The sequence below is a fragment of the Pseudochaenichthys georgianus genome, chromosome 18 (genome assembly GCF_902827115.2).
Source record: "Pseudochaenichthys georgianus chromosome 18, fPseGeo1.2, whole genome shotgun sequence".
NCBI classification, from domain to species: domain Eukaryota; kingdom Metazoa; phylum Chordata; class Actinopteri; order Perciformes; family Channichthyidae; genus Pseudochaenichthys; species Pseudochaenichthys georgianus.
This window is the reverse complement of record NC_047520.1, coordinates 17,957,895-17,978,537: the sequence shown is the minus strand read 5'-3', so window position 1 is coordinate 17,978,537 and position 20,643 is coordinate 17,957,895. Positions and strand designations below refer to the sequence as shown.

The following is a 20,643-nucleotide window of genomic DNA, read 5'->3' as shown; positions in this document are numbered from 1 at the left end:
TAGGCTGTCCTTGAGATTGTAGCTCTCAGCGAGGTGGAATAAGAAGGCGGGGAAAATCTTTTTTTAATGTTTTTTTCCACCTTTCAGCTTTGACTTTCATTTATTGTACAGGGTAGCTCAGGGCTGTACGTTCGAGTCATACAGCATAAAGTATATTAGCCCCAGAACACACGTTTAAAACCAAATGTGCTACAAGCAAATCAAACTTGTTCAACTCAGGGTTCCTGACGGGGCAATGGAGTAGCTGCTCAGGAGAATTTATTATAATTTAGGTGGAAAACCAACGTCTGGACTCTAAGTGGAACTGCAAACAAAGCACATGGGAACAACTACAATTCCTTTGGCCTCTGGTTGAATAACTATTTCAGTCTTTACTTCAAGCACATTGCCAATAAACAGACTTCTCTAAAAGTATACAACAAACAAGCCGAACTTGAATTACATCGAGATTGATCTTATTTTAGTTTGGTCTTTTTGCCTTGTAAGGAAAAAGCTGCAGCAGCTGTGAGTTCTTAAATCACAGCACCAGCTAGTGTTCCTTTGCTTTATTTATTATCACCATGGTAATTATCTATGTGAAGTAAACGAGGGTATTGCTGAGAACTGGAGCTTGATGACGTCAAAGTTCCTAAGTAGGAAACATTCAGAGACCTCCCAGTTGATGTCATGACTTTGTGGCCATTCTCGTCGAGCACAAGTGCACAAAGCAGCTGTAAAATACAATTCCGGGCTGAGCAGGAATGCATTCAGAAGGCCAGAAACCTTTGTAACAGATCATTAATTTTAAATGCACTGCCTGGAGTCATATCAGCTGCCTGCACTGGAGTTACGGGCGAGCATCGTGTAACACTACAGGACGGGAGATGGGTCTGGTGAAAGTGTCCTTGGCCTGGCCTTATGTTACTGTGTTTTCACAATATCAGAGAGCCACGCTTTAGACATTAAGACAGACATACTATTGTTTTACTGTCCCAATATCGTACAGGGGACTGCAAAACTATAATGTTGACATTGGCTAAAGCAAATTCATATTGAATAAATGTTGTTCCTCGCCCTCTTCTTTTCTCCTGAGAGCTGAATAATGATTGTGACTTCTTAAAGAACAGCAAAATGATGATCTCTTGAGCACTTTCTTTATAGAATACATTGCAATTTCACAGGAGTTGCTTTTTATTTCGCATGAATTGTCACATCCAATTACTATATTCAACACGCATCCATGGTCCAAGGCTTGCTGCTGGCTATTGTGTTTGATCAGGTATACTTTTGACTCGCTGTAGAATCGGCTAATGGTCTGTGCGACCTTGAACAGGCTGAAGGGAGCTTGGACAGCAGCTAGCTTGTAAAATTAATCCCTTACTCCCCGTCTTTCTCCATTTGGATGAACACCTTTGAATGTGCGGTTTTTCAGATTAGACCATTCCCTCTTTCAGTGATAGGTGTATGTTTTAAGAAAATACACGTGTATAGGCTTTCTGTTACTTTAGCTCTTCTTCCTAGAAAATGTAATGAATGTGTAATGAAAAGTTAAATATTGTTTGAGCACTTTTGAATTGTATGTGTTGATTGTAAATGAACAAAATACATTCATTAATTCATATTAATGTGAACGATGATCACAGTCAGTGGTGGAAGAAGTACTTAAATAAAAGTAGGAATACTTTAGTCTTAAAATACATAGTTACAAGTACAGTAATAGTCCAGAATGGGATATGTTACTTTGCTAAAATTACAGAAGTACTATCGGGTAAATGTACTTAAAGTAAGAAAACTAATAGTATTCAGTTTTGCACTACCCAAGTATAACATTACTATAGAATATTATTATTCAGCTTTTATCACCAATATTTTTTTTTTTAAATACTGGGTAGATTAGTTTTAAAGTATAGCATTATATCATGTTTTTAAATGTAAAATGTCGCTACTGACTATGGGGTTTAAATACATGTAGTAGTGTAGAAGTACATTTAGCACAACATGGAAATACTCAAGTAAAGTGCAAGTATGTCCAAACAGTACCTACAGTAAGTATATTAATTGAGTAAATATATTATGTTTCAATGCTCAACTGATCAAAATACTAAACCTACTGTGTCTGAAACATTTTAAATTTACAAATAGAGCTAATTGAGTTGTTGAAGCTTATCACATAAAAGCCAACAATTAATAGAAAACACCATCCATAACCATGAAATCAAAGTGACTGGCTGTCAAGCAATATGAACAAGTTTACAAGAAAAAGGTCATTTGGGGAATTTCTGTATGTTTGAATGGGTCTGTCATCCAGCTAAACTCTCCTGCTTTAACTATGATATTAAGTGCATATGGCCACTGTGGGACTGAGGTGAGTGGTTATTGTTTAATAAGCTGCACATTAGTAGTGTGCAACAACAAGCAAACGTGGTGCAAGTCACCTACAAACTTTTAACAAGAGTGACGCCAGGGCAGCTCTCATTACCTTAATGGATACCCAAAGGGATAAAGATGCTTATATAATATATATTGCACAGCATGTCAAGGACTGTGAGTGATAAACCAAATAATGATGCCTGGGCCAAGATGTCCAATATAACTTACAGTGCATCAACTGCCAAGAAAATGACCATTTTTTTAAAGTATGCATTATATAGGCTGGGGATTCATTAAAACATGCAACAAAATCCATCAGTCTAAAACATAATGTCAGTTCATGCAGGGACACAGAGTTGCATGGGAAAGTGTTGCGGTTCAGTCTGAAGTCACTCATTTGTAATAGTCTATTTCTGAGAAGATGTATCCATCGAAGTGGTTTCTCATGCCAGATACCCAAAAGCATTGTTGGAAGGCGGCCATGATTGTCGTTTGGCTGTTTGCAGGCTGTGGCATCTCAAAGCTGTTTCCAGACTGATGTCTCCTCATGAAAGTTTAATGAAGAAAGTGTTTTCCAAAAAGATGCCGTTTACGAGAGCGGCGGAAGAGTCTAATTAGCCATATCACAGCAGGGGAAGGGGAACTTAAAGGTGTACATAAACCTCATTGGCATTCAGCATAAGCAGGACATGTTAAGCAGATTTACACTAAGCTAAAAATTCCATACTGCATCCCTCTCTGCGAGCTTCAGCCAGAGCTGCTCCGGCTCTGATTTTCTGTCACTAAAAGAACATGTTTTGAGCCGGGAGCATAGTTATCTCCTCTCATCTGAATGAAGCCCACCTCCTTCCTGTTGTCAGTAAGAGGAGACACCGGCAGGAACAAGACAGCTCATTCAACAAGCTGAGCCACCTGCCATCATCAAAGAACTGCAAGGCCCCACCTCCCCTGAACACATCTACAGCCATTGTAGATGTGGTTACAACTGTTTTTTGGGAACACTTTTGTTTTTGTATTATTACAGACATTCATAACATCTATCTTCTCACAACTCTCCATGTTTATTATTTAAATGTTTCTTTATTTAGTTTCCTTGTCAATAGTTAAATGTCATGGCGTTAGAGATAATTATTGCGGGAAAAGGAGAGACAATGAAAAATGATGATTTATTGGTATTGATCTTGGAATGATATTGTAGGGTCGACCACAAAAAAGAACTAATCTGAATCCAAAAATAAAACATGCTCCTCTTACTCCATCACTACACACACCCCTCTACATATGATCAAAGATGAAATACAAGTACTACTCATGCTGTTGCTGTTAAGGACTCTCTGAACCTGAACTCATCTCTAATGTCTCTCTTTTGTCCCCAGAGGACCAGCTGCCCCCGGGGTTCCCCACCATAGACATGGGCCCCCAGTTGAAGGTGGTGGAGCGAACACGCACTGCCACCATGCTCTGTGCCGCCAGTGGCAACCCCGACCCCGACATTTCCTGGTTCAAAGACTTCCTCCCCGTCAACACCACCACCAACAACGGGCGCATTAAACAACTCAGATCAGGTAGGCTTGCCACTGCTGAAAACTGACTTAAAACAGGAAGCCTTCTTCTTCTGGTGTCCTCTATCTGATCTGCTCCCCCTGTATCATTCTCTTCTTCCTCCCACGATTTAACCTGTCATTTGCCTTTTATTTTTGTAGGTAATGGCATTGTTTCTACTACTTCCTGTCCTGTAATTGTGTGCCCGGTGTGTGTGTCTGTAGTGTGTCTCCCTTTGTCTTCCAGTGTTGTCATGGCTGTAGGATTGTCCCTCTGTGTGTGCTGGCTTCTGCCCCGACCTCTGCCTCATTGCTCACTGCTGTGACTCTTTACTAAGAATTATTTTGCTGTTTTGTGGTGATTTCCTTCAACTGCATTGGTGCAGAATTTGTATTGGATCCAACCTTCTTAATTTCCTATGCCTTTTATAAAAAAGGGAAAAGGATTAATATTCAACATCTGGTTTCATTCAGAACCTGCCAAGGAGTGCACTTGATTTTAAAATGGGAAAACATGCAGAAAAGCAAATTAATCATCGTCCTTGTGGATTTGTTGAGATAGAGGGATCATTAAACGTCCTCTAAATAAATATTTCCTTTGCATACAATCTGTTGCCTATAACTGGACACTAATCAGCCACAGTAGTGTGTACAACTTCACAAGGCGTTCCCCCTGATTCTTTGGATTTACAGCCCCTGCTTAAATGTTTTTATTTGCCTGTGACATGACCCTAATAAACCCATTTGCTTGAAAATTCCCAGTTTGATTTCAATATCTCAATAAAGGAGATTTCTTTTTTTTCAAATAAATACTAAAATCATAGCTGCAGCTTTATGTGCCAGTTCAAGGTGACACATTATAAAAACTACTTGTACATTTTCAGTTGTATATTTGACCGTGTGTCTTCAGATTTCACAGCTGTCCTATGTTTAACCTGTTAACCTTGCTGACTTGTTTTCAACAGAACTGTGTAGAATTAACCCGTATTTCTAATGATTCACGTAGAGTTGATAAAGCATTAACGAAACCTCTGTTAACTAAACTCACTTAAAGAATATAATCATATTCTTATGCTGTCTTTCTTCTCTCTATATTTTTAAATCTACAGAATCCTTTGGTAAGTGCTTAGCTCTAAAGCACACATCACCCCCCACTAATTTCATGTTTCCAACAAATATTAAAATGCATGGCATGCATTTTACTAACGGATAGTTTAGAGTCAGGGCTAATACTAGAGACACATACACTATTCCCTCACTGTCCCACCACCAGCTGTAGCACCACCTTTACCTGCAGATAATAACACCAAACGTTAGCTTAGCATTGTCATACACTGACCCGAGTAATGAACTTAACTCACATGTGTGTTACTCACTCACTGACCCCCCACTCCCTCACTTATCTCTAACACCGGCACACTAAGAGACTTTTAGGGAGGTGACCAGCTCAGTTTAGCTCAGGTGAAGCAAAGGTTGTTTACAAATGTCTACTCTGATCTCACACACAAAGTCCTCAAAGTCTTTCCCCCCAGTAGACGGTCTTCAGAAGCTATTGCCACTTCCAAAATGGCACCTCCCCGTGGTACACCAATGTACTTCTCTCTGACCCATGATTTTCTATGATGAATCCTGTACAGAACAATACTTATTCTCTCTCTCTCTCTCTCCTTTCTCTCGTACCTTTATTTACGTACCCTGTTAAATCTAATTTGATTCTTCTTCCAAAGCCCCCAGCCTCTATCTACTCGTACTAATGCTTCTTCTTTCTAATCTTATTTGCATTCATATTATCCACCCAGGTGGTACACCAATAAGAGGTAAGAGTGCTGAACTGACGTTCACAGAATGAAAATAATACAAATTCATTCTTGCTGTCAACCCATCCATTCACTTGAATCACCTCCATTTCTGTCCTGTTTACCGAGACCAAATCCCATTACGTTCATACGGACCTTCTTATTATTTGTCCTGTTCTGTTCACTAAATTTGTATTCCATTTTTGTTTGTCTATGCTTTATTTACTCCTTTGTATTCTGGTTTTCAAGAGCCTGTGCAGCTCAGTTGTGATATGCTTGCCTTGGCTCAAATAAGCATATCCAATGACAATTATTTTTTTAAACTATATTTTTTCCGTTCATTTTTGTTTTCTTTTTGGCCATAGCGAATCATTTGTCCCTCTTTTTGTCCAACTAAAACAACCAAGCATTTTTCCCCCTTAGCTGTTCTTGTTCAGCACTAAAACATATGCACAGATGCTGTGGAATCACGCAGGCATGCTGAAGACAACATTGCCTCTCCTCTGCTTTTTTCTCCCAAAGAAATCTTTCTATCTTTGCAAACTATTTTTTCCATTTCTTCTATTTGCTTTCCTCTCCTGTACCTCTACAAAAAAGCCCAAACAACCACTTTTTTGATAAAGTTTCTACGGTGCTTTTTTTTCTCTTTCACCTATTTTTTTTACTTTTCTTGGGTTTGGAGAATATTTTACTTTTTGACTTTTTTTCTTCAGGGTTTGGGGAAGGCAAACAGTAGAGTCTGGCGAGGACCTGATTGCCTCATTTTTGCCTTGTGAGATGAAGCTGAGGAGTTGTTGATGCATAAAACCATTTTTCCCTGGGTCATGTGACACCACACTGCTGATCCCATTAGTGGATTTTTATGGGTGTCTTTTGTAGCAGTGGTTGGTTACTTTCTTGTCCGCTCAGGTCGATATTTTGAATTTTGTCTTCTAATACCATTGCATTTTATTTTTCAGCTAAGGGTTGTCAGAAGGTTGTAAGTTGTGCCGACATACATTTCTTGCCAAGATTTGCATGTCCAAACTTTTGTTACAGAGGGTTATATGTTGCTTTTGACTTATAATACTTCAATTAACATTTTTCCACATATATGAGCAGCATTTTTCAATTTTTTGTATGGGCTGCATTTTTTGAAAGACACTTCACCTAGATGAAGTCCCAAATTATTTAGTTAGGAGAAAGTTGCACTCGATTTGTGATTGAATATGCTAAAATTCCTACCTAAATTTCTTTCTTTCAATTGTCCTCCCTTGTTATGCTGCTTTCTTATACTGTAAACCTTTTTTCGTTTGATCCATGTTTCCCTGAAGCAGTATCACTCATCCCCATATTGACCAGTCCAGTGACATGTTGTATATTGAAGGGCTTGCCCCTATTCTTCAAATGAAATGATGACTTTTTTTCTTACATTGGCATTATGAATCATGAGTGTCTTTTTAGACCCTATAGCTTTATATGTTATCAGGCTTTTTCTCTAAAGAAGTCATCAACAAGGTAACAGTATTATAGATGGAAGATAACTTAGCTGCTTTTAGTTTCTTCTCTTTTGGATTTGGTTCACAATGTTTTATTTTCCGTTGTTTTTACTTTAGTTACAATAAATATATATGTATTGCAATTAGGGCCGGGACTTTAACGCGTTAATTAAGATTAATTAATTACACAAAAATTAACGCGTTAAAAAAATTAACGCATTTTAATCGCACTTATTTTTGCACAGCGGAACGTTTCTCACTGGATGAGTTTCAGGCGTACCGATTATACTGGAGCACCAACTAACGTTCATGACTTCAGCATGGGACTTCAAACAACAACAAACCACGGTGAACAATAGTCAAACATGAACGAACAAGCTGATGAGACCGCTTTGGTCGGCCCCGTGGATGGGACATTTTGTTTTAAAAAACGGACGGATGGAAGCGTCGATAAGAGCACGGTTGTGTGCAAATTATGCAAAAAAGAATTTGCATATCACCGCAGCACATCAAGCCTAAAGTATCACCTAAATGCAAAGCATGTAGCAGCTAGCATGCATGTAGCAGTTAGCGCGACTCCGAGTGCAAGGAACCACACCCTGACCCAACCCACACTCAACCAGATGACTGGTTTCAGGGCCAGGATAAGTAAGTCCACGTCTGAGAAAAATAACCAGCTCCCTGGCTCACTGGACTGCACTTGGACTGTAGACCACTTGGAGTAAGATCCATGTGAAAATTGCTTCTCACTGTTCTCAGGTCAAATATGTATATTTGATTAAAAATGCGATTAATTTCGATTAATTAATTACAAAGCCTCTAATTAATTAGATTAATTTTTTTAATCGAGTCCCGGCTCTAATTGCAATGTCTTGCATGAATACCATGTGCAGCTTTAGTAGGATAAAAACAGCCGACATTTGACCTCATCCAGTGGATCAGGCTGTGATATTGATGGGGGATAAACTTTAAAATATATACAGTAGATGTATAGTAACAGATAGCATTTTATAGGATATTGAACAACTGTCCTCAGTCTGTCCGACTACTGAGGCTAGATGAAGTGGGCTGATGTTGCCCCCTTTGAGGGCAAACAACTTCTTACATTTTTGTTTGTGAACTTGTTGTGAAAAATGTTATTTTAACCAAACAAACCCCACCACCCCATTTGCTATTCCCAACCAGGAGCCCTCCAGATAGAGCAGAGCGAGGAGTCGGACCAGGGGAAGTATGAGTGTGTGGCGACCAACAACGACGGGACCCGCTACTCTGCCCCCGCTAATCTATATGTCAGAGGTAGGAGACACGCGTGGGAAACAAAGGCATGCTTCTGTCAAATATTATGATAACTTTCTCTTTAAAATTCATGAGGAACCTTTAAATCAGCCAATAAAGTCTGCAGGGCCACTTCCTGATGAGGCCACTGTAAGTATGCTTTGTCTCTGATGCTTTGGTTCTCTTCTAATTATAATTTTTTTTTGCACTCAACTTACCTGCACTGATTTGAACCTATGCAATCTGCTCTGGTGTGTGTTTCTGCTCCTTCCTGTTGATAATCCTGAGTCTAACACCAACGAATAGACTGCCTGCTGAGTGTATCCACTAATCGCCTTTCAAACCGGACTGACTCTTCCCCAGCAGTGAACACATCCTCTCTGGCCTTTCCCTCTCTATTGATCAACATTAGAAGGACACATTCAATCTCACTAGTTTTACTGACAATGACATTTAACAATTATTATATAATCAATACCAGTTTAAAATAAATGGTTGTAATGTAAATGGTAATTAATGATCCCAGTCTTTTATTGCTAAACGTTATTTGTATTTCCATACATTTATTTGTCTGGGTATTTTTAATTATCACACCAGAAAACTGTACGGGAATGGTTACAAATAAATTAAACATCCTCAATTGAGTAAAACGTGTTTAAGCTCAATACGTTTGTTTTGCTTTAAAACAAATCCATGAAGAGTTTCTCCATTTCTCTTGATAACATTTATTTGTTGGCCACATTTCAAAAGAACGCTTTAAGTAACACATTTGTCAGGCTGTAGTATTTCACTCTTTAGAAGCCACAACTGTTTATGCAGCTGTTGTTACTGCTTCTCACTTTTACTTGCATGCAGCAGTCAATAATTCACATGCAAATTCCACTGCAACTCTTCCAGTTATGTGAAAGTAATTTATCAATTAAAACATATGAGGAAGCAGATAGATTTCTAATTGATTTCTTAATGCTGAATCTATAGTCTTCTGTCTTATGGTTGGCATTTGAAATCAATGACCACCCTTAGTTACAGTATTCACAATATATAAAAGAGCAAAATGCATTGATTGTAATTACTAGTGTTATCACATGAAATATTGTATTAAAAATAAACATTATTTCTTATCCTATATGTCACCTTGTTATTTGGGTGCCAGTGTGATACAGGGTTCTCCCTGCACACTGGGGACAGGAGGTCCTTCGACTTGTTAAAGTTGCATTTAAAAACCTAAAACAGGCCTTTTTACTCTCTGTGTTTCCCTTGTTCTTCTCCTTTCCTTATTTTATTTTGTTCTGCATCACATTTCCTTCATCCCTCAGAGCTACGAGAAGGTTGGTGTGTTTTGACTTCTTGAACACAACACAACACAGTTCATTTGTCACAAAAATATATATTTTTTCCAAATAATTTAACTTTAATTGATATTAGTTGCTATCTTTGTCGCTCATTCAATGTACATGTTTCCATTGAAAATGCCCCCGGTGTTTGACTGTCCTACTGGTGCATGTTTGATTCTTTGTGGTGGGTGGGGGGGAACAATATTTGCATCTGTCAGAGCATGTTCACCTCTTATTACCTACTGCTAGTCGTCCCTCTCGACTAAAGCTTCACCCTGGCAGTGTTCCTGCTTGGTTCTGAAGACAAACAACACTGATAAAGTGCATTTTATTTACAACACCAGCATGAACAATGTCCTTGATTATAGGCTCCTGGAACGAATAGCAGCAGCTCTACAGAGATGCAAAGTTGCTCCATATGAGCATGATCTATCTCTCCAGAGAGCCATTTAAGCATCACTACACTCACATTCTCCCTGTGGTGCTCTCTTCTATTGAAGTTAGAGGTAAAACAAAGATATATATATTAAAGCAAAATCAATCCTTTTGTTGTAATTGGCACTAAAGTCAAGCGGTAAAGAAAACAACTTTGCCCTCAAAGATAACTCTCCCTCTGAAGATAATGTTTCTGCACAGAAGGTCTTGAAAGAATAAAGTATTTAGTGCGTTTTCCACGAGACTTGACAAATGTAATGATCTTCAAATGAGCAGGATAATATTATGTCTGTGGGGAGCGTGATCCAATTGGATATTAATTAAATATTGAGTGAGGGAAACGTTGTATTTAATAATGCAAGCAGTTCCCCTGGATTTCCTCTCTGGAGAGCTGCAGCCTGCTAACATAATGGGCTTTGTGAATTAGAAGCAGGAAGTGTGTGCCTGTGTTGCTGTGGAATAAACCTGCACAAAATAATAGGTTAGAGTCGCAGGAAAGAGTATAGAGGGAGTTTACACAGCAGGGTCTGTTAACAGGTAATACATAAGTAATCAGAACTTTAAAGGGACTTACTACTTTCAAGGTGAAACATGTCATCTTTGTTGAATACCACAAGCAGTAACACTGACTTTATTTCAGTCCTCACTTAATGTGTGTTTCCCTTATGCCGTAGAGATCAAACGCCATATGTTCTTAAATATGTTTGGGTAAAACCGAAGGAGCAATCACAAATGTACTATCCCGTGTTAAGATGTTGCCCCACTCTCGAAGTGTTTCTTAGTTCTCCCTGGACCTTGAACGTGCACTTTCCACATTTATAACCTGCAGCAGGCCCAGACTACCCTTCCATTACACAGTGTGCTCCACGTCTTCCTCCTGACCCCGTTACTTCTGATTTCACCCCAGCAGCCCTCTGCTCCGCCTAACAGAGTCACGTATTGTTCTTGTATGCATGACGGATTACTGCTCCCCTCCAAAAGGCCTTGAAGCCGTCCATGTGAATTATGAATGTTAAACATTTGAGTTAACCTTAAGAGTGTTAGCTTTTCTTTCAAGTGTTACTTTGGAGAATATTTTTGGGGCGTGTGTATCTGCTAGAGCTGTCAAGTGATATGGGCCACTTACATCCAGATTACAATCAAGAGAGCTGTAGGAAAACATACTTTTGATGATCATACTTTATTAGATTTGAAGTTATTGTGTCAGCAAAACTTTTTTTAAAGTGCTGCACAATGATTACTTTATAAACTGTACATAAGTAGTTGAAAAGCTTTTATCATTGATATTTAATGTAAAAGCATCCTCTCCTCCAAATAAAACATGTGGCTTGCCTCGATCTTTTACTTGTTCTAAGGTAAAGTTATATTTCACATCCTCTTTGAATAACCTATTTTTTTCCATGAACCTTAAACTGAAGTAGGGTTGCCAGAAACTGACCATGATCAAAATCGATTAGTCGGTAGCCCTGGCGAATAATAATCGATTATTCGACCCGGGTGGGGGCGGGGGCGGTGTGTAGCGTGCTGCAGCAGCAGTCTGCTCTGCACGCAGGCTTCCTTCAAGTTTACAGTAAAACAAACTGGTGGTGTGACCAATGGCCATTTACAATTATTAATACTATTACTATTATTAGCATATATATATTTATATATATTTTGGTTGAAACTAAGCCAGAAAAAAAAAGATACATAAATAATAAAATACAATTATATAAATAATAAAAAAAATATACAAATAAAATCGATTTTTAAAAATAATATTCGATTATGGAGACTGTAACGAATAATCGCTGGCATCCCTAGCCTGCAGTCCTGTTCAAATTATTTGAATTAAAAACAGTTAATCTTTACGATGCAATCATTCAAAGGCTCAGACTGATTTGTACAACCACAGAACGAAGTGCAGTGTTAAAGCTTTAAGCGTTAGCATAATTGCTCTTCTCGGTACACGTTAAAGACTTCTCATTGAATTCAGCAGCATAAAGAAATGTGAAATACGCATAACTTCACTTTCTTCCTCTGAGCTGTCTGTCTGAGTTCACAGGTCTAAAGACACTTTCAAAAGTAATATCCAGGCAGGGAACATTATTAAAGGTTATTGTGTTTGCACACATTGTATCCAAGGTGTGAATGCATAACATTTGACAGCCCTGGTTTCTACTTGGAATGAGCCTGAATGGGACAGTAACATAATTCCCATTTTGAGGTGTCATCATACATGTCATTGTGTGATGTGAGGATGTGACACATTATCTCACATCAGCTGGAACCAGAACGTCCTTTTATTTGTGTTGAATACTGTGAAGTGCTCTGGTCTCTCAGCACTTTCTCTATATCTGAACCAGTGATACAGTGTGTTGTGCATGATGCTTGTGTTGATGTTAACCCATTCACCATTGAAAATCTTTGATCAAATGTGATTTCTATATTTTTAAGATTTTATTTTTGCAACAATTCCAACTTTAACATTACTTTAAATCATATAATATATAAATATTAAACCATCAGTCTGATCAGGCTTTATAATGCATTCCCTGCTGTGTTTTTACGCCGTGTTTAATGTTTTTCAGTACGCCGGGTGCCACCACGATTCTCCATCCCACCCGTAGACAATGAGATCATGCCGGGCGGCAGCGTCAACATCACGTGCGTGGCAGTGGGCTCGCCCATGCCGTACGTCAAGTGGATGCTGGGAGCAGAAGACCTCACGCCTGAGGACGACATGCCCATCGGACGCAACGTGTTGGAGCTCACAGACGTGCGACAGTCGGCCAACTACACCTGTGTGGCCATGTCCACGCTGGGGGTGATCGAGGCTGTGGCACAGATAACGGTGAAAGGTAAAGAGGCTTCTTCGTAATAAACGTCTGAAATGTCATCAGTAAGCTCCTATAAAAGATACACAAAGAGTAGGGCTGGACTTCATTTATACAGGTTTGAATCTATTGGTACTTCACCATTCAATTTTGATTCTTGAGGTCACGATGCAATTCAATATTGACTCTGGATTAAGTACATAGTGTTGCTAATGTATGGATTGCCTCCCCTAATGAACTCGGTGTGACAAATGATGGCATGACAGCAGAGGAAAGTGTGCAAAATATTTAGATTTTTACATTTAAAAAGTCAACTGATTGCAAATATGCAACCACAAAAAAGTTTTACAAAAAGAAAACATATGATGCCTGTTTTTGAATACCTTGGAAAGCTTTCACAAACGTTTCAACACATGCAGTTGCTTTTAGCTAAAAAGAGGTTTTAAAAATACATTTTTGGAATTTTGGAATTAATTTAAACTCTGAAAAGATTTGAATCTTGATTCTAACAGGAAAGGATTTATTCCCCCTTCACTAAAAATAATAGCTTCCTCAAAATGCTCCAAATTCTGCATGAAGTCATACATATATACCAATGTGCAGCGACTTTAAGTTAGGAGTACATATCCATGCAGGGACTACGCGCAGTGCTTTGCAGAAAGTTATTTACGTCTCGCCGCCACGATAAGTCATCTGAGGAGATTCCTTAAAGCCTTAGACAAGCCTGGCCTGACCGGCCTGCATTAGATGGCAGATTGAGAATATAGTGAAGTGCTTATCTCTCAGCTGGAGAGCTGCACAGCTACAAGCTCACCATTTCTGTTAGCAAGAGTTAAAGACGGGGGGGTATGGGGTACTTATCTGAGTGTAATCATATCTATACAGCAGCGCACCACAAACATATCCCAGATTGGTGTCACGGTGTTCACGTGCACACCAGGGACAGACTCACATACACACTCAGCTTTGTTTTTCCTCAACATTACATCGAGATATTAGTCACAATATAACAGTCTGACAGCAAGCTCCCCCAGAAGCATACTTCAGGTGGCATATAAAGACTATATATTGCCCTGATATCTTCTGCTATGTGCCACAGAGCGGGGAATTAAAGCAATAAATTGAGCTGTTCAATTATTAAAGTGATACACACTGGGAGACCTGAGATTAACGACAGCAGGACACTGAGCTGCTGAACAGCAATCTCACACAACTTCATATGCAACTTTACAAATATTAACTACAAAAGTGATATTAATAGAAAGCTCACAGCATGAGTCTCTTAAGACTCCAGAAATAAAGTATGGTATATCAGGAGTGTATGGAAAATGAATGCATTCAAATAAAAAAAGCCCTTTTGACCGATAGTACTAAAGAAATAATGTTTTTCTTATCATATGCATGTTTTAATGGTGTTATTATATCATCACAGCATTACCAAAGGCTCCTGGCGTCCCCGTGGTGACGGAGCGCACAGCCACCAGCATCACGTTGACGTGGGACTCGGGGAATCCTGAACCTGTGTCCTTCTACATCATCCAGCACAAGTCCAAGTACTCGGAGGACACGTACAAGGAGATCGACGGCGTAGCCACCACCCGCTATAGCGTGGGGGGGCTCAGCCCGTACTCCGACTATGAGTTTCGGGTGGTGGCGGTGAACAACATCGGACGTGGGCCCCCCAGCGAGAGCATCGAGGCCAAAACAGCGGAGCAGGCCCCCAGCACGGCCCCGAGACAAGTCAGAGGTCACATGTTGAGCACCACCACTGCCGTCATACACTGGGAAGAACCGGAGGCGCCCAATGGGCAGATCATGGGCTACAGGGTCTACTACACCTTGGACTCCACCCAGCACGTCAACCAGTGGGAGAAGCAGATCGTTCGGGAGGCTAACTTTGCCACCATCCAGGGGCTCATCCCCAACAAGACCTACTACATAAGGGTGCTAGCCTACACCTCCGTGGGTGATGGACCTCTCTCCAATGACATACAGATCATCGCCAAGACGGGAGGTGAGAATGTAAAATTCAACCAATTCATACCTCAATAAATATTTGGACTGCATAATGTAAGCCCCATTACTCACGTAAGTCCCATACCTTCATCAGTGGTTTACAAAGGAACCTTGTGCTGTCTACGTCTAAGAATATATCTAGGATTAAAAGACTAATGTCACAGCAGGATTTGGAAAAACGTGTCCATGCTTTTATCTTCAGTAGACTGGACTACTGCAATGGTGTCTTCACAGGTCTCACTAAAAAATCTATTAGAAAGCTGCAGCTGATTCAGAACGCTGCTGCTCGAGTCCTCACTGACACTAAGAAAGTGGATCACATCACTCCTGTTCTGAAGTCTTTACACTGGCTTCCTGTGTGTCAAAGAATAGATTTCAAAAATACTGCTGCTGGTTTATAAAGCACTGAATGGTTTAGGCCCAAAATACATTCTGACCTCCTGCTAAATTATGAACCATCCAGATCTCTCAGGTCTTCAGGGACTGGTCAGCTTTCTGTCCCCAGAGTCAGAACTAAACATGGTAAAGCAGCATTCAGTTATTATGCTCCAAACATCTGGAACAAACTCCCAGAAACCTGCAGGTCCGCTGCAACTCGGACTACTTTTAAATCCAGACTAAAGACTTTTCTTTTTGCCGCTGCTTTTAATTGAACTATTCATATCTTAAACTGCACTGTAACTTTTATCCATGTATTTTTTCTTTTAATGTTTATTTTATTATCTTTTCTTTTTAATGACTGATTTTAAATGCCATTTTCTTAATGTCTTTCGTTTTTTGTAAAGCACTTTGAATTGCCTTGTGTTGAAAGGTGCTATATAAATAAACTTGCCTTGCCTTACCTTACTTTATTATATTGTATTACAATGTGCCTCACAAAGTGGCATGTGTGCCAGTATGTCTGTACGGATCATGAATACTTCAGGATGTAGAGGGTGATATATTCACGTCTTCTCTTTCCCGCTGCAGTTCCCGCCCAGCCCACAGACTTCAGAGGAGAAGCAAAATCAGAAACAAGTATTTTACTCTCGTGGATCGCTCCAGGACAGACCGGACAGGAAAATCAGATCACAGGATATGAGCTGATGTACAGGAAGAGAGACGACAAAGATGAGGTAACTATTAATGGATTTAAAGTATGTGATGACAAACAAAATACTCTGAATCTCAAAGTAACTAAATGTGTGGTGAGTGGTATGTTGATTGTTTGCAATGATGCGTTGTTTGTTTTATGAAATTAACATGTATTAATCTTAAATATTTATTGTGACTTCATTGTCAGAAAGCAGCATTTCATCATCTTAAAAAACTGCCTGAAAGAAGTGACGATGTGAAACTTTGTCCACAGAAACGTATCAGCTTCGAGCCGACAACAACGTACCTGCTGAAGGACTTGAAGCCCTTCACTACTTATACTTTCCGGCTGGCAGCTCGTAGTAAACATGGAGTAGGAGCGTACACCAATGAGATCTCTGCAGAGACTCCACAGACACGTAGGTCTTCCTCCTTATCTCACACAGTTTAAACTCTTTGGGAAGGAACACATTTTCAAATGCATTTTCAAATTAACAAGTGCCTCTGCAAAATCCGCAAGTGACAAGAGTGTCAGGAAGCTCCTGAACACAGATAAAGCAAATCCAATTTTTCCTTCAGAGGCTTGATGCATTTGAAAAGATGTAAACATTTAAAAAGAGTGAATAAGTGTTACCTGACCATGCAGGACTCACTTTGAAAAGATTGCATGGACAGGCTTTCCTGTGAAGTCAGGAGACAAGGTCACAAAAACCTCCCCTCTCCACCTTTGTTGTGCAAATAAGTCCTGACTAAAATAAATGATAAAGCCTTGAATTATTTATATGAATGCCCAGCAGTTTCTCATAAGTAAAAGGGCATTTGAGGAAGCCTTGTCTCTTGACATTGCATGTCAGCCAAAAAAAAGAGAGTAGAGGATTTTGATCTTTCTATGTAGCTACACTGCCAAGAACCACTTAGGATTTTCCCATTTTCAACATTGACGTTTAAACTCAATTCAAATTCAAATCAAAAGGGTTGTGGGGTAACGATATCATAGAAAGCTCAAAGCAAGTATTGTCTCTGTAGTTAGGGACATTCAAAAGACCTCCGATTTATGAAACAGGTTGAAAGAGAGAAATTGGATTATGTCACTATATCAAATTAAATCCAGTGTGGTTTAACTCGAGAATTCCCCTTGAATCATCAGAGCAAAAACAAAGAAGCGTTTGACTTTGCACATTTCAAATAAATCTGAGGTCTGTAAAAGACAAGGTCAGGATCAGGTGGGTATGAAAGCTCAAACTTTGAAGAGGTCAATGAAAAAGTGCATGCCAATGTTATCAGAATCTAATAAATCAGTCGTGTCTCCTTGGGAAGTTCTCTGTTGTACAATCAGGCTTTTACCACAAACCAACAGGCTTCGGAAAGGTTGGTGACAAATACAACATGTTTCTATTTTAAATAGTTAAAGCATCAACCTTTATGTTTTTGGATTGATGGTAACTGCTTGCCAAATTTGTCTTAGATATCACTATATTGATTTCGGAAGGTTTATCTTAGATTACCACAAATATGTTAGATGTATAGGATATAATTAAGAGAATATTAAAATATAATTTGTTTAACTTTTTTTATAATAATTTTTCTGACAACAAAGGTAGGTAACAATGTTAAAGCTGTTTTCCAATCAACACCTTCCATCCATAATCAGCGTGTTTTGTGTTGATTGTTTCCTTTCATTTTGTCTTTATTTGTGATGTTTCATAGATTTAAAATAAGTTTTGTTTGCCCTCATAAGTCCTTGTGGTTTTTCCTCATTTTGTGTCATTTTATTTTCCCTTTTCCTTTGTTCGGTCACTTCTACCATCATCACCCAAACCAAAAACTGAAACTCCTTTAAAACTAAACAAATGAATGGCCTGAACAAACTTCACCTACACCAAAACCCAAAACCAGAACCATCTGGCCCGCCGCAGGAAGTCAAGTGCGTTAGCTCCAGCTCCACCAGCATCCTGGTAAGTTGGCGGCCCCCCCCAACGGAATTACAAAACGGGATCATAACGCAATACACCATCCAGTACGCTGCTACTGAAAGGGACGAGACCACGGTACATGACATCTCCGACATCCCTGCGGAGAGCTCTCAGTACCTTTTGGAGAACCTGGAGAAATGGACTCAGTACCGAGTGACGGTCACAGCTCACACGGACGTCGGGGCGGGACCGGAGAGCGTGCCACAGCTCGTGCGCACAGAGGAGGATGGTATGTGTTCCATAACATAGCTGCAGCGTTAAGCTCCCCCGTCACATACTAACAACCTACCAACAACTCCTGCTTCTTCTTTCCCCTCTGCCTGCTTCTAATCAAAGTGACACTTCAAACGTGTTGCCCCTTGTTGGACTCTGCCCTTTTTTCACCTAGACAAACTGTGACTTTGAGAAAGCACCTTTTTCCCCCAACGCTGCTCAATTTCAACACATGGTATGGCATTTTTGAACTGAAGGCCTCCAACTTCCAGTCCCAACTGTCATTTTTGAAATAAACTCTGCAGTGTTTTTGAAAGGCAGCATATTTTTTGGCTTTTTTTTTGGACAGTGGGAAGACCAAAGGGTGGAAGAATTTTTTTAAAGGCCATTTTTATATTTTTGTCCCCTCATGTGATAGAATCATTTTTTTATTCATTTTTTTCCCTCATAGCCAAAATTCTTGTAGTGCTTCAAGCCTTTGAAACACTTGAAGCCGCCTTTGGCTCCACTTTTCTATTTTGGCAAAACACATTTTTATTCCATGTTTTCCAAAACCCACTCTACCCATTTTTAATGTTTCCAGATTAGGTCAGATGTCAGACCTGTTTTTGCTGTTGTTTTTCCCCCTTACCATTGTTGAAATATTGATGTCATGCAGTGCTTGTCGCAGTTTGCTGCACTTTTGTGATTTTTTTTTAATCACTGCAGCATTTTGCGCTACGGCTTTTGGGCAAGATTTAAAAAAAGAGGGTGGAGGGCTCTCTATAATGTTGACCTTTTGTCTTCTATCCCATGATGTTCCTCCAGTTCCTAGCGGGCCACCTCGTAAAGTTGAGGTGGAGGCTGTCAACTCCTCATCAATTAAAGTGATCTGGCGCTCACCAATGCCCACCAAGCAGCACGGTCAGATCCGAGGGTACCAGGTGCACTATGTCAGGATGGTTAATGGGGAACCCACAGGACAGCCAGTCATCAAGGACATCCTGATTGATGATGCACAGGTACAACACCGCCTCTCTCTCACGCACAACATCATTTTCTCACTCTCTCACCTTTACAAGCACGACAGCGAAATATTCTATTAGGAGTAGAAATAAGCGAACTATTAATCTTTCAGAATTATGATTGAACTCAGTTAAAAGTGACTATTTTGTCACTGATTGCAATTCTATGTGGCACATATTTATATTTATCAACAGATACCTTTATGTGGTGCATGCAGAAGAACTGTGTGTGTGTGTATTTTCTCACCAGTGATTAGTGTCTGTACATGGCTTTATTATTGTCTCTTTTCTCTCTATATTCTTATATCATAATCAGTGGGAATATGATGATTCAACCGAACATGTGAGTAGTTCAACATAATCCTAATCTTGCTTTCCCCTGCATGAATGGCATGTGGTGTCTCTGCATTAGGATTGAAATGTGTCAAGCTTGTTCAACTTGATAAGATGTTGAAACAACTGAAGGTGTTATCATTGACTTAATATTAACCTTAAAGATTTAAATTATATTACTCAAGACAAACATAGTCTTTATCAAATATATCCTATTCCTCCTAAGCATGCCGCAGTGTTACGTTTCTGCTGAGCGAATGTGTCTGTTTTGTCTTTTGTGATGCTGACACCACATCGCTCTGCTTGCTTGTGACTTTCTTGCAACTAAAATCCTGCACATTTACAGGAAATGATCATCACAGACCTGCAGGCTGAGACCACATACTCAGTTACTGTGGGAGCATACACCACTAAAGGCGATGGTGCACGCAGCAAGCCCAAACTGATCACCACCACTGGCGCAGGTATTGTGACAGTGACTGCAAATCTCTCATTAGCATCTGCTATTTTACTACATGAAACTGCAATTCTACTCTGTAAGCTGTGAAACTGCAGTTTAATGAGGAAAAAGTGAGGGGCACACATTATTTTTGACAGTTTGTTTAAAGTGTGAATGCAGCTAATTGCCGTCTCCTCTAGTGCATTAACTGTTACACCGTGGTGTGACATGGAAATGCTGAAGGCATTTTTACATAATGAAAAAGGTAGAGGTTCTGAGAGAAAGACAGAAAATAAAACAGGTCAGCTCTTTTACTCGCCTCCTTTGAAAGAGAGTATGTACCGTAAAGAAAAAGGAATGTTTTGTACACATACTATACTATACTATACACATTTGGCTAACACTTTCTATCACATTAAAAATACTAAATGCATGTATCTACACGATACACGATAGCACGAGCAGCTTTTTGAAATCACTCATATGAGGATAATCACAATTATTACAATAATAGAAATGTAGCATTGTTGTCTGTTAGCATACTATATTATCCTGATATGTAAAATA

General features: G+C 39.5%; 1 protein-coding gene across 22 annotated transcripts in view; it reads left to right on the top strand.

The window, feature by feature from the left end:
- Positions 1 to 20,643, top strand: part of LOC117463550 (receptor-type tyrosine-protein phosphatase delta-like) — a 405,065-nt gene that overhangs the window by 353,041 nt on the left and 31,381 nt on the right. For 7 of the 22 annotated variants that reach the window (XM_071206546.1, XM_071206538.1, XM_071206545.1 and 4 more), the window contains 12 exons: positions 3,726 to 3,914; positions 5,690 to 5,707; positions 8,350 to 8,460; positions 9,756 to 9,767; positions 12,779 to 13,048; positions 14,457 to 15,038; positions 16,010 to 16,155; positions 16,389 to 16,533; positions 18,011 to 18,316; positions 19,108 to 19,301; positions 19,621 to 19,647; positions 19,984 to 20,101. In XM_071206546.1, the coding sequence (XP_071062647.1) occupies positions 3,726 to 3,914; positions 5,690 to 5,707; positions 8,350 to 8,460; positions 9,756 to 9,767; positions 12,779 to 13,048; positions 14,457 to 15,038; positions 16,010 to 16,155; positions 16,389 to 16,533; positions 18,011 to 18,316; positions 19,108 to 19,301; positions 19,621 to 19,647; positions 19,984 to 20,101 (2,118 nt within the window). The remainder of the gene's footprint in view (positions 1 to 3,725; positions 3,915 to 5,689; positions 5,708 to 8,349; positions 8,461 to 9,755; positions 9,768 to 12,778; positions 13,049 to 14,456; positions 15,039 to 16,009; positions 16,156 to 16,388; positions 16,534 to 18,010; positions 18,317 to 19,107; positions 19,302 to 19,620; positions 19,648 to 19,983; positions 20,102 to 20,643) is intronic. The other 15 variants (XM_071206540.1, XM_071206539.1, XM_071206552.1 and 12 more) reach the window with 8 other exon arrangements.